Source organism: Epinephelus lanceolatus, chromosome 13 (genome assembly GCF_041903045.1).
Source record: "Epinephelus lanceolatus isolate andai-2023 chromosome 13, ASM4190304v1, whole genome shotgun sequence".
Lineage (NCBI taxonomy): Eukaryota > Metazoa > Chordata > Actinopteri > Perciformes > Serranidae > Epinephelus > Epinephelus lanceolatus.
The window spans coordinates 738,199-758,272 of NC_135746.1; the positions used below are offsets into that span (position 1 = coordinate 738,199).

Genomic DNA, 20,074 nt, shown 5'->3' on the forward strand with positions numbered 1-20,074 from the left:
AGTCCAGGTGGTGTGAGAGGGTGAAGATGCTGCAGTAAGTCCAGGTGGTGTGAGAGGGTGAGGATGCTGCAGTGAGTCCAGGTGGTGTGAGAGGGTGAGGATGCTGCAGTGAGTCCAGGTGGCGTGAGAGGGTGAGGATGCTGCAGTAAGTCCAGGTGGTGTGAGAGGGTGAAGATGCTGCAGTGCGTCCAGGTGGCGTGAGAGGGTGAGGATGGTGCTGTGAGTCCAGGTGGCGTGAGAGGGTGAGGATGCTGCAGTAAGTCCAGGTGGTGTGAGAGGGTGAGGATGCTGCAGTGAGTCCAGGTGGTGTGAGAGGGTGAGGATGGTGCTGTGAGTCCAGGTGGTGTGAGAGGGTGAGGATGCTGCAGTGAGTCCAGGTGGTGTGAGAGGGTGAGGATGCTGCAGTGAGTCCAGGTGGCGTGAGAGGGTGAGGATGCTGCAGTAAGTCCAGGTGGTGTGAGAGGGTGAAGATGCTGCAGTGCGTCCAGGTGGCGTGAGAGGGTGAGGATGGTGCTGTGAGTCCAGGTGGTGTGAGAGGGTGAGGATGGTGCAGTGAGTCCAGGTGGTGTGAGAGGATGAGGATGGTGCTGTGAGTCCAGGTGGTGTGAGAGGGTGAGGATGGTGCAGTGAGTCCAGGTGGTGTGAGAGGATGAGGATGGTGCTGTGAGTCCAGGTGGTGTGAGAGGGTGAGGATGCTGCAGTGAGTCCAGGTGGTGTGAGAGGGTGAGGATGCTGCAGTGAGTCCAGGTGGCGTGAGAGGGTGAGGATGCTGCAGTAAGTCCAGGTGGTGTGAGAGGGTGAAGATGCTGCAGTAAGTCCAGGTGGTGTGAGAGGGTGAGGATGCTGCAGTGAGTCCAGGTGGTGTGAGAGGATGAGGATGGTGCTGTGAGTCCAGGTGGTGTGAGAGGGTGAGGATGCTGCAGTGAGTCCAGGTGGTGTGAGAGGGTGAGGATGCTGCAGTGAGTCCAGGTGGCGTGAGAGGGTGAGGATGCTGCAGTAAGTCCAGGTGGTGTGAGAGGGTGAAGATGCTGCAGTAAGTCCAGGTGGTGTGAGAGGGTGAGGATGCTGCAGTGAGTCCAGGTGGTGTGAGAGGGTGAGGATGCTGCAGTGAGTCCAGGTGGCGTGAGAGGGTGAGGATGCTGCAGTGAGTCCAGGTGGTGTGAGAGGGTGAAGATGCTGCAGTGCGTCCAGGTGGCGTGAGAGGGTGAGGATGCTGCAGTGAGTCCAGGTGACATGAGAGGGTGAGGATGCTGCAGTGAGTCCAGGTGGTGTGAGAGGGTGAGGATGCTGCAGTGAGTCCAGGTGCTGTGAGAGGGTGAAGATGGTGCAGTGAGTCCAGGTGGTGTGAGAGGGTGAGGATGGTGCAGTGAGTCCAGGTGGTGTGAGAGGGTGAAGATGCTGCAGTGAGTCCAGGTGGTGTGAGAGGGTGAAAATGCTGCAGTGAGTACAGGTGGTGTGAGAGGGTGAGGATGCTGCAGTGAGTCCAGGTGGCGTGAGAGGGTGAGGATGCTGCAGTAAGTCCAGGTGGTGTGAGAGGGTGAAGATGCTGCAGTGCGTCCAGGTGGCGTGAGAGGGTGAGGATGCTGCAGTGAGTCCAGGTGGCGTGAGAGGGTGAGGATGCTGCAGTAAGTCCAGGTGGTGTGAGAGGGTGAGGATGCTGCAGTGAGTCCAGGTGGTGTGAGAGGGTGAGGATGCTGCAGTGAGTCCAGGTGGTGTGAGAGGGTGAAGATGGTGCAGTGAGTCCAGGTGGTGTGAGAGGGTGAGGATGCTGCAGTAAGTCCAGGTGGTGTGAGAGGGTGAGGATGGTGCAGTGAGTCCAGGTGGTGTGAGAGGGTGAGGATGCTGCAGTGAGTCCAGGTGGTGTGAGAGGGTGAGGATGGTGCAGTGAGTCCAGGTGGTGTGAGAGGGTGAAGATGGTGCAGTGAGTCCAGGTGGTGTGAGAGGGTGAGGATGGTGCAGTGAGTCCAGGTGGTGTGAGAGGGTGAGGATGCTGCAGTAAGTCCAGGTGGTGTGAGAGGGTGAGGATGCTGCAGTGAGTCCAGGTGGTGTGAGAGGGTGAGGATGGTGCAGTGAGTCCAGGTGGTGTGAGAAGGTGAGGATGGTGCGTCCCACTGACCTCATCATCCTCCTCCTTCGTCTATTATTGATCACAGCTGCATTGATTATTAAACCTGACCACTGATCACGTTACATCACACACAGACACACTCTCTGTCCCAGCTCACATCTGATTGGCTACTAGGACTGCGATGTCATCAGTGCAGCTCAGACACTAACACCACATGAGTTCTGGTTCATGAAGCGGTTCTGTTCAGGACTCTCTGAGCCGCGGCCTGTGTTTCCACCTGTTTTAATCAGAACCACTGTGATCAAGGATGTGACATCAGTGCAGGGCGTCGCACGGTGTCGGGCTTGTTATTCTAAAAATGTAATAGATTACTCATTACTGGTTACTCGTGAATATATTGTTTTTACCTGGAGGTCTTCAATTGTCTGTGACCAGTATTTTCCCAACGCTCTGTCTGACAGACGGAGAGTCACTTGTGGAGCAACATTTCCTCCACTACAGGCTCCATCACCTCTCTGTAGCATTAGTGTTATCACCACAGCTGTAATCGCACCGTGCTAACCAAGCTAGCAGCTACTGTTAAAGTTAGCTCTCGTCCAAATGAGGTCACTACTGGCTCCAAAAATCCAAAACACTGAACCTAAGGTTTTAAAATGTGAGTCCACATACCAACAGATGATGTCACTGAAGACACATCTGGTATTTTACACAGTCTGTGGTTCCATGTTGGTGGAACAGGAGTGTCAGGTGGTGACGGATGGGTCGATACCAAAACATCAATATTCTAGATACTACCTTTTTATTTTGATGATTAATCCTGCTGTCAATAGGATCAATACTGATATCTGTCTCCTCTGAGTCTGTCTTCACCCAGACAACACATGTGCTGCACACTCAGGTGCAGCCTGATGATTTCGTCACTGTATGAGAGAAGTTCTCTCTGTAAACTCTCTGCAAGGAAACCTGTTCACTTTCACCCAAACACCACGTCCTCCTAACTTTAACCAGGAGAGTTCTCTCTGATGAAGAGTCGTCTCTGATGAAGAGTCCTCCTGGAAAATCCCTCCCAGCTGCTTAGTCACCTCAAATCAGGGGCTTGTTTACCCAGAGCTGAGGCTGAAAGGCTGAGGGTGCCAGGAGGAGGGGGAGGGGGAGGAGGAGGAGGACGAGGAGGAGGAGGGGGACTAAAATAAATCTGCAGACAGAGCTCAAACAGAAAGTGAAAGTAAAAAGCAGCTGAGTGTGAGGAAGAGGAGATGCTCTGAGACACAGTTGAGACATTCAGATCAGGTTTGGTCTCAGCAGCAGCAGCAGCAGCAGATTCTGGACCCTAAAGGTTCTGTTGGTTCTGGTCCTGATGAAGATGATGTGGCTTCAGTCTGTGTCCAGCAGGAGGCGTCAGAGCGGCTCAGGTGAGGATTCTGTTCAGACTCACTGATGATGGTGATGGTGATGATGATGATGATGATGATGATGATTGTCTTATTTAGACTCAATAAAGAGATGATGATGATGATGATGATGATGATGACGTCATGTGTTTGGGGAGTCTGTATTAAACTGAGGCTGCAGAGTGACGTCAGACACTGAGGCAGATCTGCAGTTTCCTCTGTTGGCCTCAGAGGGGCGCTGCGGACCAGGAGGAGCCTTTCACTGTTGCTGATCATGATCCGTCTGTCTGTGTGTCTGTGTGTGTGCGTGTGTGTGTGTGTGTACCTGTCTGTGTGTGTCTGTGTGTGTCTGTCTGTCTGTGTGTGTCTGTGTGTGTGTCTGTCTGTGTGTCTGTGTGTCTGTGTGTGTGTCTGTCTGTGTGTCTGTCTGTGTGTCTGATCCTCTGCTCTCTGTATTTACCCACACTGTGTGATGATCAGTCACCAGAGCCTGCACACAGATGGACGGACACACAGAGACAGACAGGCAGACAGACAGGTGGCTCCACCCTCATGAGTGTAGCCCCGCCCCTCCGGGCTGTTCCATTAGAGAATCAAACGCAGGAGAGATGAGAGGTAGGAAGCTGCATCTGTCTGTTTCTCTTTACTGACTAACTTTCCTTTAATGTTCAGAGTTTTATTGTGAAGGGTTAATTTATTTCCGCTCAGATCGACCGTTAAACTGTGACGTCACCTACAGTCAGCGGGTGTGATGGTGATCGGTTTATTGATCTGCGTTAATAACAAACATGGTTCAACTTCAGACTCATCAGTGTTCAGTGTTGATGTGAATGAGTAACAGTCTGATGAGAGGGTTATTGTAACATGACACCGTGAAGGGAAACAGCAGCTCTGTGTTCACTGGACTGCTCACACTTACTTCTTTAGGTTGTTCAGGTGTGTGTGTGTGTGTGTGTGTGTGTGTGTGTGTGTGTGTGTCCCAGCTGGCACGTGCTCATCACAATGAATTATTAATGACATCATCTGATTATTCACATTGAATCAAACTGTGTCAGCAGCCTTTACAAAGGGGAAACGGGAAACACCTCAAGTTAAGATTTAAAGTCTTAGTTGATGTTTCCTCAAATAAAATCTGTCACACAGAACACCCTTAAACTTTCTCCTTAAGGTTTCCTTAAAAAGTTCACTTAAGTATTTAAGGTTGTCTCCTTGTCTCTATCCAACACTTAAGGAATCCCTTAACTGCTGGATAAAAAACCTTAGCAACCAAAGCAAGGATAAAAAAAACCCTTAAGGTCCCTCTGACTTGACATGACTGAGTTTAAGGTGATAAATGAAGACGAGCTTTCTGAGATCAGGAGGACCTGACGGACACGCTTCTGATTTTACACTTTAGATTTGACTGAATTAATTTTCCTCACAGTCGTTTCCTGTTTCCTGTATTTAAGGGTCACATTTATTTTGTACTTTGTTCTTTCTCTGACTGTGTTCCTCCTGAAGTTTCATCTGTTCCTCCTGAAGTTTCATCTGTTCCTCCTGAAGTTTCATCTGTTCCTCCTGAAGTTTCATCTGTTCCTCCTTAAGTTTCATCTGTTCCTTCTTAAGTTTCATCTCTTCCTCCTGAAGTTTCATCTCTTCCTCCTTAAGTTTCATCTGTTCCTCCTGAAGTTTCATCTCTTCCTACTGAAGTTTCATCTCTTCCTCCTTAAGTTTCATCTCTTCCTCCTGAAGTTTCATCTCTTCCTCCTTAAGTTTCATCTCTTCCTCCTTAAGTTTCATCTCTTCCTCCTGAAGTTTCATCTCTTCCTCCTGAAGTTTCATCTGTTCCTCCTGAAGTTTCATCTGTTCCTCCTGAAGTTTCATCTCTTCCTCCTGAAGTTTCATCTGTTCCTCCTTAAGTTTCATCTCTTCCTCCTGAAGTTTCATCTGTTCCTCCTTAAGTTTCATCTGTTCCTCCTTAAGTTTCATCTCTTCCTCCTGAAGTTTCATCTGTTCCTCCTTAAGTTTCATCTGTTCCTCCTTAAGTTTCATCTCTTCCTCCTGAAGTTTCATCTGTTCCTCCTTAAGTTTCATCTGTTCCTCCTGAAGTTTCATCTGTTCCTCCTTAAGTTTCATCTGTTCCTCCTGAAGTTTCATCTGTTCCTCCTGAAGTTTCATCTGTTCCTCCTTAAGTTTCACCTCTTCCTCCTGAAGTTTCATCTGTTCCTCCTGAAGTTTCATCTGTTCCTCCTTAAGTTTCATCTCTTCCTCCTGAAGTTTCATCTGTTCCTCCTTAAGTTTCATCTGTTCCTCCTTAAGTTTCATCTCTTCCTCCTGAAGTTTCATCTGTTCCTCCTTAAGTTTCATCTCTTCCTCCTGAAGTTTCATCTGTTCCTCCTCTCACCTGTCTGTTTTTATTCTCTTCTTTTCTTCACACAGTTTTCACCATCGATCTCAGTGAGACGATCTCAGGTGTCACAAACAAACAGTCTCCATGGAAACACGTTCCACTGTAAAATCTCTTTCAATGCACTAAATGAGTTTTTCCTTAACTAAGGAAACATTTTAAGGGATTCTGTACAACTGTGTTAAATCCCTCAGCTAAGGAGAAATTAAATGTCATACTTAAAGAGAAAACTTGAGGTGTTTTGTGAAGCTGGTCCCTGATTTCTAATTCATTAACTTAGTCTCATAAAATCAATATCAGTTTAAACCTCTGATTAATGATGTCATCAGTGACTATAAGCACCTTATTTATAGCCAGCAAACACGTGACACGTGACCTCCTTCATGTTATCGTGCTCGGCTCACAGCCTGTGAGGTGGATTTCTGAGGACTTCTGGGTAATTGAGTTCAATCAGGCAAGGAAGTTCTTTATTTACTGTTTCTGTTTGAATGACGAGAACATGAACGTTCTGTTTCCACAGCAGGAGGCGTCGAGGAGAACCAAGACAAAGAGAGGAGGAGGCTGCCCAAACTGAAGAACCCTGCAAAGATCTGGAAGAACCGCAAACAGCAGAACCGCACCGACACTGCAGGTCAGAACCAACAGAACCTCAGACAGAACACCGTCAGGTCAGAGCCAGCAGAACCTCAGACAGAACACCGTCAGGTCAGAGCCAGCAGAACCACAGACAGAACACCGTCAGGTCAGAACCAGCAGAACCACAGACAGAACACCGTCAGGTCAGAACCAGCAGAACCACAGACAGAACACCGTCAGGTCAGAACCAGCAGAACCTCAGACAGAACACCGTCAGGTCAGAACCGACAGAACCACAGACAGAACACCGTCAGGTCAGAACCAACAGAACCACAGACAGAACACCGTCAGGTCAGAACCGGCAGAACCTCAGACAGAACACCGTCAGGTCAGAGCCAGCAGAACCACAGACAGAACACCGTCAGGTCAGAACCGACAGAACCACAGACAGAACACCGTCAGGTCAGAACCGACAGAACCACAGACAGAACACCGTCAGGTCAGAGCCAGCAGAACCACAGACAGAACACCGTCGGGTCAGAACCGACAGAACCACAGACAGAACACCGTCAGGTCAGAACCAGCAGAACCTCAGACAGAACACCGTCGGGTCAGAACCGACAGAACCACAGACAGAACACCGTCGGGTCAGAACCGGCAGAACCACGGACAGAACACCGTCGGGTCAGAACCGACAGAACCACAGACAGAACTCCGTCAGGTCAGAACCGGCAGAACCACAGACAGAACACCGTCAGGTCAGAACCAGCAGAACCACAGACAGAACACCGTCAGGTCAGAACCAACAGAACCTGGTGGATCTGTAAGAGCTCATTGATGAGAAAATGTTTGTGTGTTTCAGAGGATGAGTTGGACTGTGAGGAGGCCCTGCAGCAGCAGCAGGTGGAGGAGCAGCTGGAGGACGTGAGCAGGAGGCTGATCATCAGGGAGGAGCAGCTGTTCAGTCAGGACTCCCACAGTGAGGAGGAGGAGAAGGACCAGCTGCAGAGAGACTTTGAGGCTCTGAGGCTGCAGATGTGGATGGCCGTCCACAACACCTTCACCACCTCCTCCTCCAGCCCCTCCTCCTCCCCCTCCTCCTCCTGCACCTCCCCCTCAGAGCATCTGAAGGTCCTAAGGAGCGCTGTGGCCTCCATCCAGCAGCAGGAGGTGCAGGACCGGCGATGGACAGACTGTGCAAAGGACAGAGTCCCCGTGTGGCGTCCTCAGAAGTGTCTCAGCACTCACAACACGCTGCTGCAGAAGATGGTGGAGTCCAGACTGATGAAGGCTGCTGAGGAAGACTGCAGCGGGACCGAAGGGCTGTCGTCTCCTCTGAAGAAGGAGGTGAGTCATCAACCTGTACAGGTGTGTCATCATGTTACTGATGTACCTGTGCAGGTGTGTCATCATGTTACTGATTTACCTGTGCAGGTGTGTCATCATGTTACTGATGTACCTGTGCAGGTGTGTCATCATGTTACTGATGTACCTGTACAGGTGTGTCATCATGTTACTGATTTACCTGTGCAGGTGTGTCATCATGTTACTGATGTACCTGTGCAGGTGTGTCATCATGTTACTGATGTACCTGTGCAGGTGTGTCATCATGTTACTGATGTACCTGTGCAGGTGTGTCATCATATTACTGATTTACCTGTGCAGGTGTGTCATCATGTTACTGATGTACCTGTGCAGGTGTGTCATCATGTTACTGATGTACCTGTGCAGGTGTGTCATCATGTTACTGATTTACCTGTGCAGGTGTGTCATCATGTTACTGATGTACCTGTGCAGGTGTGTCATCATGTTACTGATGTACCTGTACAGGTGTGTCATCATGTTACTGATGTACCTGTGCAGGTGTGTCATCATGTTACTGATTTACCTGTGCAGGTGTGTCATCATGTTACTGATGTACCTGTGCAGGTGTGTCATCATGTTACTGATGTACCTGTGCAGGTGTGTCATCATGTTACTGATTTACCTGTGCAGGTGTGTCATCATGTTACTGATGTACCTGTGCAGGTGTGTCATCATGTTCCTGATTTACCTGTGCAGGTGTGTCATCATGTTACTGATTTACCTGTGCAGGTGTGTCATCATGTTACTGATGTACCTGTGCAGGTGTGTCATCATGTTCCTGATGTACCTGTGCAGGTGTGTCATCATGTTACTGATTTACCTGTGCAGGTGTGTCATCATGTTCCTGATGTACCTGTGCAGGTGTGTCATCATGTTACTGATTTACCTGTGCAGGTGTGTCATCATGTTCCTGATGTACCTGTGCAGGTGTTTCATCATGTTACTGATGTACCTGTGCAGGTGTGTCATCATGTTCCTGATGTACCTGTGCAGGTGTTTCATCATATTACTGATGTACCTGTGCAGGTGTTTCATCATGTTACTGATGTACCTGTGCAGGTGTGTCGTATGGGGAAGCGTGTGAAGGAGGACCTGCTGACGGTGGTGCGGACGGTGCAGGACTGTTACCCTCCACAGATGGACATCCTGAACCTTTACTCTGGACTCTACCATCAGACGTTCTCCACTCGGCTGACTGAACTCGCCGCATCTGGACTGGAAACAGACGACTGCAGCTACCTGCTGTTCTGGATCAATCACTACTATCCACAGTGAGTCTGACGGTGTGAACGCATCACTTCCTGTACGACTGAATCTTTAACACGGACTGAAGCATCAGTGTGTTTGTTTCCTCCTGCAGTGAAGTCCTGAAACATGAAGAACTGGAGGGGAAGATAAAGACGGCCTGTCTGGGTTCTCTGCTGCTGCAGGATCAGCTCACCCGACTGGAGGACCAGTACCTGAACCACAAAGAGGTACAGACCAGTGACTGATGGGAACTGGTCCCAGTCAGAGGAGCCTCTCATGTTCTTTGAGGGTTTGTTTCCTGTCACGTCACTGTAACATCTTTCCTTCAGGACAAAGTAAAGCTGTGGCTGAATACAGCTCTGAGTAAAGAGGAGGAGAGCTGGCTGAGCGGGCACACACCTGAACTCATCGACCAGTACTGCTTCAGTCCACTGGCCATAGATGTCATACAGGTGAGACTCAGGTGGAATACTCAGTATAAACCACAAGGAAACACCTGTAATCCAGGTGGTGATATGAACAGGTGTGCAGCAGGTGTACCTGGATGTGTCTCTGTGTTGGTGTCTCCAGGTGATAAACAGCTCCCTGACTGAACTGAACTGTGTGGTCAGAGACCAGAGGAAAGCTCAGAGGATCACAGCTCACCTGGAGAGCTTCCTCAGCAGGTAGACTCCGCCAACTGGACTCATGAAAATGAATGAGGTGTATTGTCCAAGGTGTGATGTCAGTGTGTGTTTCAGCTACAGGAAGTGTGTGGAGGAGTTCGTGAAGGGAGCCCACGGTAACGTCCGCTCAGTGGTCAAAGCTCACCTGGTCTGTGAGCAGCAGTTCAGGTACGATCAAACACCTGTTGCACCTGTCGCACCTGCACTCACACACCAGTCACTTTAAGACTTTATGTCCTGAAGCATTCTGGGAAGTGTAGAAAGATGGACTCTGCTGCTGATTGGCTCTCTGTGACTGTCCTCAGGGATTACATCACAGGTCAAACAGGAAGTCTGTCGGAGGAGCAGAGACATCGCTGTCTGGACACTCTGTCCGCCCTGAAGGATTGTGGGTACAGGTGTATCACCTGTCCCATTCACACCCAGATGAAGGTACAAATACTGCAGTCATACATGTTTATCCACCGATCACTATTGTCACATCCCATAATCAATAAACACAAACAATCATTGATCAGGGCGAAGAAAACATTGATACACTCCAGTATCAGGACTGATGGGAGGAGTCATTCAACCACAGGGTGGACTGGTGGGAGGAGTCATACAACCACAGGGTGGACTGGTGGGAGGAGTCATACAACCATGGGGTGGACTGGTGGGAGGAGTCATACAACCACAGGGTGGACTGGTGGGAGGAGTCATACAACCACAGGGTGGACTGGTGGGAGGAGTCATACAACCATGGGGTGGACTGGTGGGAGGAGTCATACAACCACAGGGTGGACTGGTGGGAGGAGTCATACAACCACAGGGTGGACTGGTGGGAGGAGTCATACAACCACAGGGTGGACTGGTGGGAGGAGTCATTCAACCACAGGGTGGACTGGTGGGAGGAGTCATACAACCACAGGGTGGACTGGTGGGTGGAGTCATACAACCACAGGGTGGACTGGTGGGCGGAGTCATACAACCACAGGGTGGACTGGTGGGTGGAGTCATACAACCACAGAGTGGACTGGTGGGAGGAGTCATACAACCACAGGGTGGACTGGTGGGAGGAGTCATACAACCACAGAGTGGACTGGTGGGTGGAGTCATACAACCACAGGGTGGACTGGTGGGTGGAGTCATACAACCACAGGGTGGACTGGTGGGGGGAGTCATACAACCACAGGGTGGACTGGTGGGTGGAGTCATACAACCACAGAGTGGACTGGTGGGTGGAGTCATACAACCACAGGGTGGACTGGTGGGTGGAGTCATACAACCACAGAGTGGACTGGTGGGCGGAGTCATACAACCACAGAGTGGACTGGTGGGCGGAGTCATACAACCACAGGATGGACTGGTGGGCGGAGTCATACAACCACAGGGTGGACTGGTGGGCGGAGTCATACAACCACAGGATGGACTGGTGGGCGGAGTCATACAACCACAGGATGGACTGGTGGGCGGAGTCATACAACCACAGGATGGACTGGTGGGCGGAGTCATACAACCACAGGATGGACTGGTGGGCGGAGTCATACAACCACAGAGTGGACTGGTGGGCGGAGTCATACAACCACAGGGTGGACTGGTGGGCGGAGTCATACAACCACAGAGTGGACTGGTGGGAGGAGTCATACAACCACAGGGTGGACTGGTGGGTGGAGTCATACAACCACAGAGTGGACTGGTGGGAGGAGTCATACAACCACAGGGTGGACTGGTGGGAGGAGTCATACAACCACAGGGTGGACTGGTGGGAGGAGTCATACAACCACAGGGTGGACTGGTGGGCGGAGTCATACAACCACAGGGTGGACTGGTGGGTGGAGTCATATGTCATATGTGCTGTAGAATCCAACGTTCTGCTAACGCTGCTGTGTGCAGACAGACGCTGTTAAAACCCTTTTGAATTTGAGACATTTCCACTGTTGGTTTTTATGCACAAATTGGAAATACAGATATAAAGAGTTGGATGGAAACACACAGAGTGGACCGGTCTGTCTGTCAGTACCTGAGGGTGGTGGAGATGTGCTGTCTGTCTCTCAGAGATAGATCATAAAGATACTGAACTGATTTGTTTTTTGAATTTTTATACAAGTAATATTCACACTGGTTTAAATCAACAGTTTGATTGTATGTATTATCTTAGCTGAGCTCAGAGTGTTTCCTCATCAATGGTTGTTTTCAGGCAAGTTTCAGCCCCCTGTGGACGCCGGTCTGGTTGGACGGGTCACTTCCTGTCGTCGACTTGCTGCTGGACTCTCTGAGCCAACAGCTGACCGACCTGACCGACCTGAAACCAGCCTGCAGAAAGGTGAGACAGTTTACCTGTGTGTTTACCACCTGTCTGTCCATCTGACTGACCTCCTGTCTGTCTGTCTGTCTGCAGTCCCTGCTGTGTGTCCTCCATCAGGACCTGGTTCTGCAGTATGTGAAGAGGATGATGAAGACCAGGACGAAGAGCAGAGAGCAGCAGGTGGGCGGAGCTCAGAGGATGACTGAAGACGCCCAAAAGATCAACGACTTCTTCAAACAGGAGGTGAGACACCTGCACACTCACACTCACACACACTTGCATGTTCAGTATCAGACTGTGGGATCTTCCTCTTGTGTTTTACTGGAACTTTCTGACATCACAACCTCCAACATGTGACACTACAGATGTGGTACAGATGTGGTCCTCTGACAGTCCTGTGTGCGTGTCCTCAGGGCTGCAGTGAGTCTCTGTGGCTCGGTGAGATGCTCTGCAGCGTCGCTGAGGTTCTCCGTCTGCAGGATCCAGGAAGTGTTCAGCTGGAGGTCGTCAGTCTGGCCAGAACGTTCCCTGACCTCAGGTACATAGGTACTAGATAATGACACAACTGATGACATCATCAGCAGCACCTCACCACTGCTTCTGACCTCAGAGGACTCTTCTGTTAGTTGCTATGGTAACAGAGATGCCTCAAGCCGGTAGATTTTTGGTTACCACTGAGCTCATCACCTAAAGGAGCAGTCTGTAGGATTCAGTGACATCTGCTCACCCCTCCCAGCGATGACCTCAGGTAACGTCAAAGTGTGAAAGACACCATCCATGGTCACTCAGTGCGTTTCCATGGTAACAGTGAAGTGGAGCTTTGGACATCTAACTGGCCTACTGTCCTTGTCCCAGTATACAAGCACGGGAGGGGAATCCATTTATTGAGCCAAGTATGTGCGACTCCTCTACGATAGGTGGAGATATGCCCCCTTTCAGCTTGTTAGTATTGGACCTTTTTCCTGTTGACCTATTACGTCACAGACCAAACAATGGACAAACAAGTTAGCTACGGTTAGCTAGCAGCTAACTGCTACCATGGTGGACAACTTTACAGCTCTGTACATTTGGTCCGTCCAAAAAGTCACGGCTCTGGATGTAGATTTCTCCATGTTGTTACCGGCTTCTTCTTCTCTTACACATTTAATGCTATTGGACTTCAGGGTCAAAGCCCGGGGCGGAAACTGTGGAGCATGCTCAGAGCGCCTCGGCCAGTTTGGGTCTGATTGACTGTATACATGCAGGAGTCACATGATCTGGGTGTGTTAGTCCCACTGTGACACATTCACTGCAGGACCATTTCACTCACACTGACATGTTCACAGGGATTTATATAAATCTGTTTTCTCTGTTGTCATGGAAACATTAAGATTGTTTGGTTTGTCCATTCTGGGCTACTGTAGAAACATGGCCGTGCACAGGCTGATCTCCTGCACTGTTTGTATGTTTCCCTAACTCAAACTTCAGATCTGTGTGAACTTGTCAGGTTGGTCCTCACCGTGTTTTTCTCTAATCCTGAGCTCTGTAACTTTACGTTAAGGATGTAACGTCATTCGTGAGCTGCTAATTCGTAGGATATCATACAAACTATTGTGTGAGGCTACGTTGCAGTGTAACATGGCAGACGCCCCACAAAGGGCTCATTTTAGACTAAAGAAACAAGAAAGACTGAAACCAAAGAAAACGTGTGATGAATATTATTCATCATTTCTGCTGATATTTCCCCTAAAATCCTGCAGACTGCTCTGAGTTCAGTTTCAGTTCCACTTTTTATGTTGAGCTCATGTTTGTTGTCCTCATACAGGAAACAGTCTGAATGTGGAAGTGGAAAAAGAGTCACAGCTCATTCTTCACTCTCACCAAACCAGCCTTCTCACTGGACGTCTCCTGATGATGTCATCTCTGTTTAATATTCACATCACAGTGTTAAAGGAAACGCTGAGTCACAGGGAAGAAGAAGAAGAGGAAGGACGAGGTTTAGGATTTCAAACAGTTCCCTGGTGTCTCTGTATCAGGACTCACTTACACATTTAACATCATCATCATCATCATCAGTTCCTTTAACAGAGATGATCTTTAATCATTAGTGAGTGTTACAGGTTTATGTCTCACTGTGTTTCAGGATATTTACTGTGAATGTAAACTAAAAGTTCTGACTGAAAAACATACAAAGGCAGGAAGTTACTTTTCAGCCCTGAGTATTGTCTGCAGGTCGTCCTCTCAGGCTGTACATGATAACTGTGTGTTCCAGTACCCACACCACCTTTGCATTTAGCAGGATGGAAGAAAGATTTAACCGCACAGAGCCTGTGCTCAGGTGTGTCTACAGGTGTGTACAGTTGTGTACAGGTGTGTGTCTTGCTGCAGAGCGTCGGGCTCTGTGGGGTTAAATCTGTCATTTTGTGTTTTCATATTCACTGATCCTCTGACCTGGATCAATTGTGTGACACCTGGTTGCCGTGGGAGACAGCAGGTGTGGCCGGATGGGGCTCAGGTGTCACAGGTGTGTGAAGTGAAGGGAAAAACACTGAGAGGTTTCATGTTGCAGCAAGAGAGAGAAGCTTTGTGTCTTCATCAATAGATCAGATATTCAGAGTTGTGAAGACGCTCTCAGTTTGGATGGGACACTCTGATTGGCTGCTGCCTCCTCTACTTCCTGTTCAGGACATATTAACGTCTCTTGTGTCATAAACACATGGTGTTCCTGTTTGTCCTCAGCTGACGTTTTTCCACAGAGCTGATCCACGTTTGTTTCACTGGAAGGTTTTTGGTTCGTCTTGTTTGGTCGGGTGTGTCGTCCTGTGACTCAGATGGAAACATGTTCCTGTGGTTTTGGCGCCGCTCCTCCTCACAGACACAAGACGGGACAGGTTTAAAGACTTCATCACTGAGCTCTGATGAAACGGTGATGGCGATGATGATGATGATGATGATGTGCGTGTCAGTGTCAGGAATGATCTCACACTTTAAAGAACAAACTTCACGTCCATGAGGCCGTCCTGCCCAGACTGTGTCTCTGGTTAAATTCAGTCTGTACACAAACATGATCCCACATGACAAACGTCAACATTTTAAAGAACTGTTTCCTGTCGGCTCTGATTCAGGTACGATGACTTGTTCTTCCTCCGCCACGCTGATAGCTGCAGACAGAGGTGTTGTGTGTTCAGGTTGTCTGGCCCATTCTCATGAACGTGAATTCTCAAAAACACCCTCAGGGAAATTCTTTAAATTTGGCACAAACGTCCCCTTAGACTCAAGAATGAACTGATAAGAAGTTGTTGGTTGAAGGTCAAAGGTCAGTGTGAAGAATTCACACACTACTTATGATAAACTTGAACCCAGATGTCTAACAGGATGAAGTGATGACATTTTATATCCAAAAGGTCAAAGGCCAGCTTCACTGTGACATCATGGCTCATTGGCTGGTGGGCGGAGGCAAACAACTGCAGGAGAAATTCTAGTTTTGATATTGTTTATTTATTATGTTTAGATACTTTATTTTTTATATTTATTTTAATCTTTACTTTACTCAGGTTTCATTTGATTAATAAACACGTTCTTTACTCGACTGAATCTTGACTGCAGTAAATGTCATCGTGTCCACGAGCAACTGAACGTTGGTCTGCTCACAATTAACAATAATGATTTATATAAACAAAAGTAATAACAATAAAGAAATGTGTCTGTAATCATGTGGGCGTTGACCGTCTGCAGGAACTCTTTTCTTCTTTGGTGTTATTTTTGTTCTCACCTGTCCACCAGGTGTTTTTCTGATCGCTCCTGTGTGTCGTCTCTCCACAGTGATGCTCACGTGTCAGCGCTGCTGTCTCTGAAGGGCGGCCTATCAGCTGCTGACATTCGCTCCATTAGGCGCAGCGTGGAGGAGAACCGCCTCCTGGATGTCTCCACCAATCAGAGCCCTCTGTTCTTCTCCAAAGTCAAAGTCAAATGGTTAAATAATAAGATCAATCAGATGGCACTAAAGACTTGAACTGTTATAGCATGTTAGCATGTTAGCATGTTAGTGGTCAGTCAACAGTATTTTATGTGTATTTACAGTGTGTTGCTGTTTTATCACCAGTGTTGGGTAAGGGTTACTTTAAAAGTAATCAAATTACTTTACTGCGTTACTTTTTTGAAACGTAACCAGTTACTTTACTGCATTACTCCCTGAGAAAAGTAACTCAAGCACTTTTAAAGTACTTTTGAGTATTCTACATTTCCTATTGGCCAATGGACCACAGGGCGCTAAGCCTACATTTTTTGTTTCCAAAATTAAAGTTATGGACCACTTGCCCTTCACTGAGATCCAGTTCTCCCATCACAGCCGTCACTTTGACCAGTAGAAACACAGAACGATCTGCTGCCGTAGACAACTGTATGACAACAACACCCCAGCGTTTTTAATATTTCCTCTAGGGATGTTACCACACAGAGTAAAAGGGGGAAATGATGGTGTGAAACAGCAGAGGCACTTTGTCAACCCGCTGAGTTAATGTTACTGTCATTAGCATCAAGCTAGCAAACAATGGTACATCCTCGCGGTCAGACATAAAGTAATAACATTAACAAATAGCGGCGGGGCTTTTACTCACCACAACTGCAGAGGCTCCCAGCTTCATTTGAAACAAACTACATTATAGACGGTCCGTTATTTATTAATCCCTCTGTGTGTTTATATATTTACTTTTTATCCGCTCCATTGTCTTTGTAAAGTTAACATATCGCACCGTCATTTCAAACTCAACACTCATTTCAAATTAAAAGCCCCTTATAACCTCGGCTGAGAGAATCCCTCCATTTTCTAAATAGGCTTTTATTCTGAAACATTTGTCAGAACTTCCTGTGGAAGATACAGTAGCTTGACAGTTTACGTATGGCGCTTCAAATGTAGCTCCTGCCATCTGCTGACGCTTTTAGGTGACTACAACAACATGTCGGCTGGCACATGAACAGACACAGTGACTCAAATAATAGTGAAAGTGATAAAAATAGGACAAGAATAACCCGATGACATCACACACGCCGTGAAAGACGACCGGGGATAATTGGTGAGTACCAGCGTGTAGCGTGTACCAGGCATAATGCAAGTCCTGAGTCTGAAATATGTCTGTCAGCGAGTCCTACTCCACCTATTTAGACTCCACCGTAGACAACGGCAGCATTTCTCCGACCACGTAGCGAGCCACAAGCTCCGTGGCTTCTTTCAGACTGATAGGTTTAATGTTATCTCCGTTATTAGAAACAAACAACAGCCGTTGCTGTTTCGGAGCTGAAGGACCAGCGTTCTAAAAGTAACAGAAGTAACTGATATCTTGTTTGAAAATGTACTTAAGTATTTGATTACTCAAACAGCAAACTAACGCGTTAGGTTACTCGTTACTGCAAAAAGTAATCAAAGTACTCTTAAACCCAACTCTGTTTATCACAGTTCATTTTATTTTGAAAGTCAATGCTGATGAAGGACGAAAAGCTAAAAAACATTTTGTACAATGCTTCAAATGTAACAGAACCCAGATCGTGGTGTTCCTCAGGGTTCAATCCTGGATCCTCTTCAGCTCCTCTTTAGAACTTTATCTGTAAGAAACGATACGAGAACATGGTACAAACTGTGATGTTGTGTTCACACCAAACATCATGGGATCTGTCATGTCCTGTTACTCGCGGGAGTTTGAACTTAAGAATATTTTGTGTTGACTCACTTCATAGGTGTGGAAAACTTGCATCATATGCATGTGAAATTGTTGAATTGATAAATGAACTTACGTACATCCTCTGCATCATACGTCCCCAGAGGATCTCAATGCTGATTAGCTATTGCGACACGACTCGGTCACAGAAGTTCAGATTTTGTAGAAATGATACAACATGGTACGAACTGTGATGTTGTGTTCACATCAAACATGACAGAAATTTTCACATTGCACTACCCGCACAAGTTTGAATGCCAGAATATTTTATGTTGACTCGCTTCATAGGCATGTGAAATTGCTGACTCAGATTTTTATCTCTCACAAGTAAGCGTATGATGCAAAATCGCTCTGCTTGCTTCATTCACGCTGCTTTGCATCGTGTTCATTGTGCAGCCCGATGGGAATTTACATCTAATCACATTTTTACATTAACTTTACCTGTAATTCCCTCACACAAATTGTTTTATTCACACCTGGTGTGAATGCAACATAACTGTATGTGAAGATAACAGTACCAGATGAGTGTAACAGAACATGGTGTTCCTCAGGGTTCAATCCTGGATCCTCTTCTGTTCCTCTGTAAGAAAGGATACGAGAACATGGCACAAAGTGTAACGGTATGTAAAAATGAATATGACACAAACCAGACTTTATATATTGATTGTTAAAATAAGGACGTCAGGTCTCTGACAGCTGTTGTCATGGTAACGAGCTCTACAAAATACCACAAACAGGGAAGCAGACTTAAAATATGTAATTAATTCGCATAACTGCTGGTTCACGAGTTCCACCACGCAGAGCTCATGTGACAGTTAACAAAGTCATTGAGCACGGTTACATGCGCATAATAATCAGATAACTGGGAATAATCAGGTAATGGTAATAAAATGATTTGACGTGTTTACGTGCACTTCAATGATCTTACATGATTCAGTTCTCCTCAAGTACATGACATAAAACTCAAACTTCCTGTTACAGTAGATACTCATATCCTTGAAAAACCATCATATATTTGCAGAATAAAGCACTCATCATGCTGACAGCTTATATTCTTACAGTACTGTTTGTTTTTATCATTAACAAATACATGTGAGAGCATTCTAATGTGTAGTTTATCAATGTGGAGCCAGTTTTACATACTTTGGGTAGATTCGGAGTAAAAGTACTGCAAAGTGCAATATACAAGTGTATTGTATATAAACTTGTCACACAAAGTGCATAACATATAAGTAAGATAAAATAAAAGTGACAATTTAAACACTGAGAATATAAAAATATATTATTTTATGTCAAATCTTTATCTGAAAGGAAACAAAAGCTGTCAGATTAACGTAGTGGAGTAGAAAGTACAATATTTCCCTCTAAAGTGTAGTGGAGTGGGAGTATAAAACAGCAAAACCTGAAAGAAACCAGATTAAAGGGTATACATGCACAGAGTAATCTGACTATTGGGGAAAAAGCCGGATGTGTTTATCTGATTTCTCATAATCAGATAATGGCTTTTATCTGATAAAACCTATCGGATCATGCTGTTTATATGACCACTTGAATAATCAGGTAACTCCAGAAATCAGATACTGATCGGCTTATTAGTGTGCATGTAAACGCGCTCATTGTTGAAGAAAGTGACACCTGATGATGTCACTGTGTCACATGATCAGCGTGATCTCTGTCACCAGACTTTACTCAATAAATGTTTGATGTCGTGGAGCTGCTCTGATGTCTCTGTCTTCTGTCTGTCCCGACTCTCTGTGGTTCTCCGCAGTGATGTCACAATGATCTTATGACGCAGTGGTCATCCTCCATCTGTGCAGGCTTCATCAGACAGAGGCCCAGTGTGTGTGTGTTTCAGCTGTGTGTGGGTCACACAAAGATCCACTCAGTGAGTCACAGGACCTCCTGACCTCTGATTCGCTGAACAGGAAGCAATGAGTGTAAACACACACACACACACACACACACACACACACACACACAGATCCTTTATATTTAATCCTGTATCTCTGTCAATATTTTACACATTAAAGCACGTAACACCCCTTTAAGTTCACAGAGTTTCATTTTTAGTTATGAAACCACATGTATTCATAAAGCAGGATTAAAACACCCAGAGTGCCGTACAATGAGATTAAATTATTAAAGTAACAGAACAGCAAAATGTAAGAGAAATAACAAACCTCAAATCCTGCAGAAATAAAGGAGTAAAAAGAAACTAAAGCTCACAACAGTCAGATGTGGCAGTAAAAATGAAAACTAAAACAAACGTTGAGGACAATCAGCGGCCTCAGAAACATGTGACTCTGCAGCGCAGATTTAAACATGTCCACAGAGGAGGAGTGCCTCAGTGAGGAGGGTTAACTGTTCCCACCTGTTCATCTACACCTGTGTTCAAAGA

At 46.9% G+C, this 20,074-nt stretch overlaps 1 protein-coding gene across 3 annotated transcripts; it reads left to right on the plus strand.

Moving 5' to 3' along the window:
* The first annotated feature begins 3,299 nt into the window (after positions 1 to 3,299).
* On the plus strand, positions 3,300 to 19,389 carry tnfaip2a (tumor necrosis factor, alpha-induced protein 2a). Of its 3 annotated transcripts, none has more exons than XM_078173607.1 (14): positions 3,300 to 3,480; positions 3,940 to 4,074; positions 6,366 to 6,476; positions 7,284 to 7,768; positions 8,846 to 9,057; positions 9,147 to 9,261; positions 9,364 to 9,486; positions 9,605 to 9,699; positions 9,775 to 9,867; positions 10,005 to 10,131; positions 11,879 to 12,004; positions 12,080 to 12,229; positions 12,400 to 12,524; positions 15,788 to 19,389. In XM_078173607.1, exons 1-14 carry the CDS (start codon positions 3,426 to 3,428, stop codon positions 15,975 to 15,977), a joined length of 2,142 nt encoding a protein of 713 aa, XP_078029733.1. In that variant the 5' UTR covers positions 3,300 to 3,425; the 3' UTR covers positions 15,978 to 19,389. The 3 variants fall into 3 exon arrangements, with proteins under 3 accessions (XP_078029733.1, XP_078029734.1, XP_078029735.1); XM_078173608.1 differs by having other exon boundaries at positions 9,781 to 9,867; XM_078173609.1 differs by lacking the exon at positions 3,940 to 4,074.
* The last annotated feature ends 685 nt before the right edge of the window (positions 19,390 to 20,074 follow it).

What these genes read in the sequence shown, in the direction of transcription:
- tnfaip2a (XM_078173607.1), top strand. Translation starts at nt 3,426, where the DNA reads ATGAAGATGATGTGGCTTCAGTCTGTGTCCAGCAGGAGGCGTCAGAGC. An exon ending in GTCTGTGAGCAGCAGTTCAG is followed by an intron (nt 9,868 to 10,004) that starts GTACGATCAAAC and finishes GACTGTCCTCAG; the next exon opens with GGATTACATCACAGGTCAAA. An exon ending in ACGACTTCTTCAAACAGGAG is followed by an intron (nt 12,230 to 12,399) that starts GTGAGACACCTG and finishes GCGTGTCCTCAG; the next exon opens with GGCTGCAGTGAGTCTCTGTG.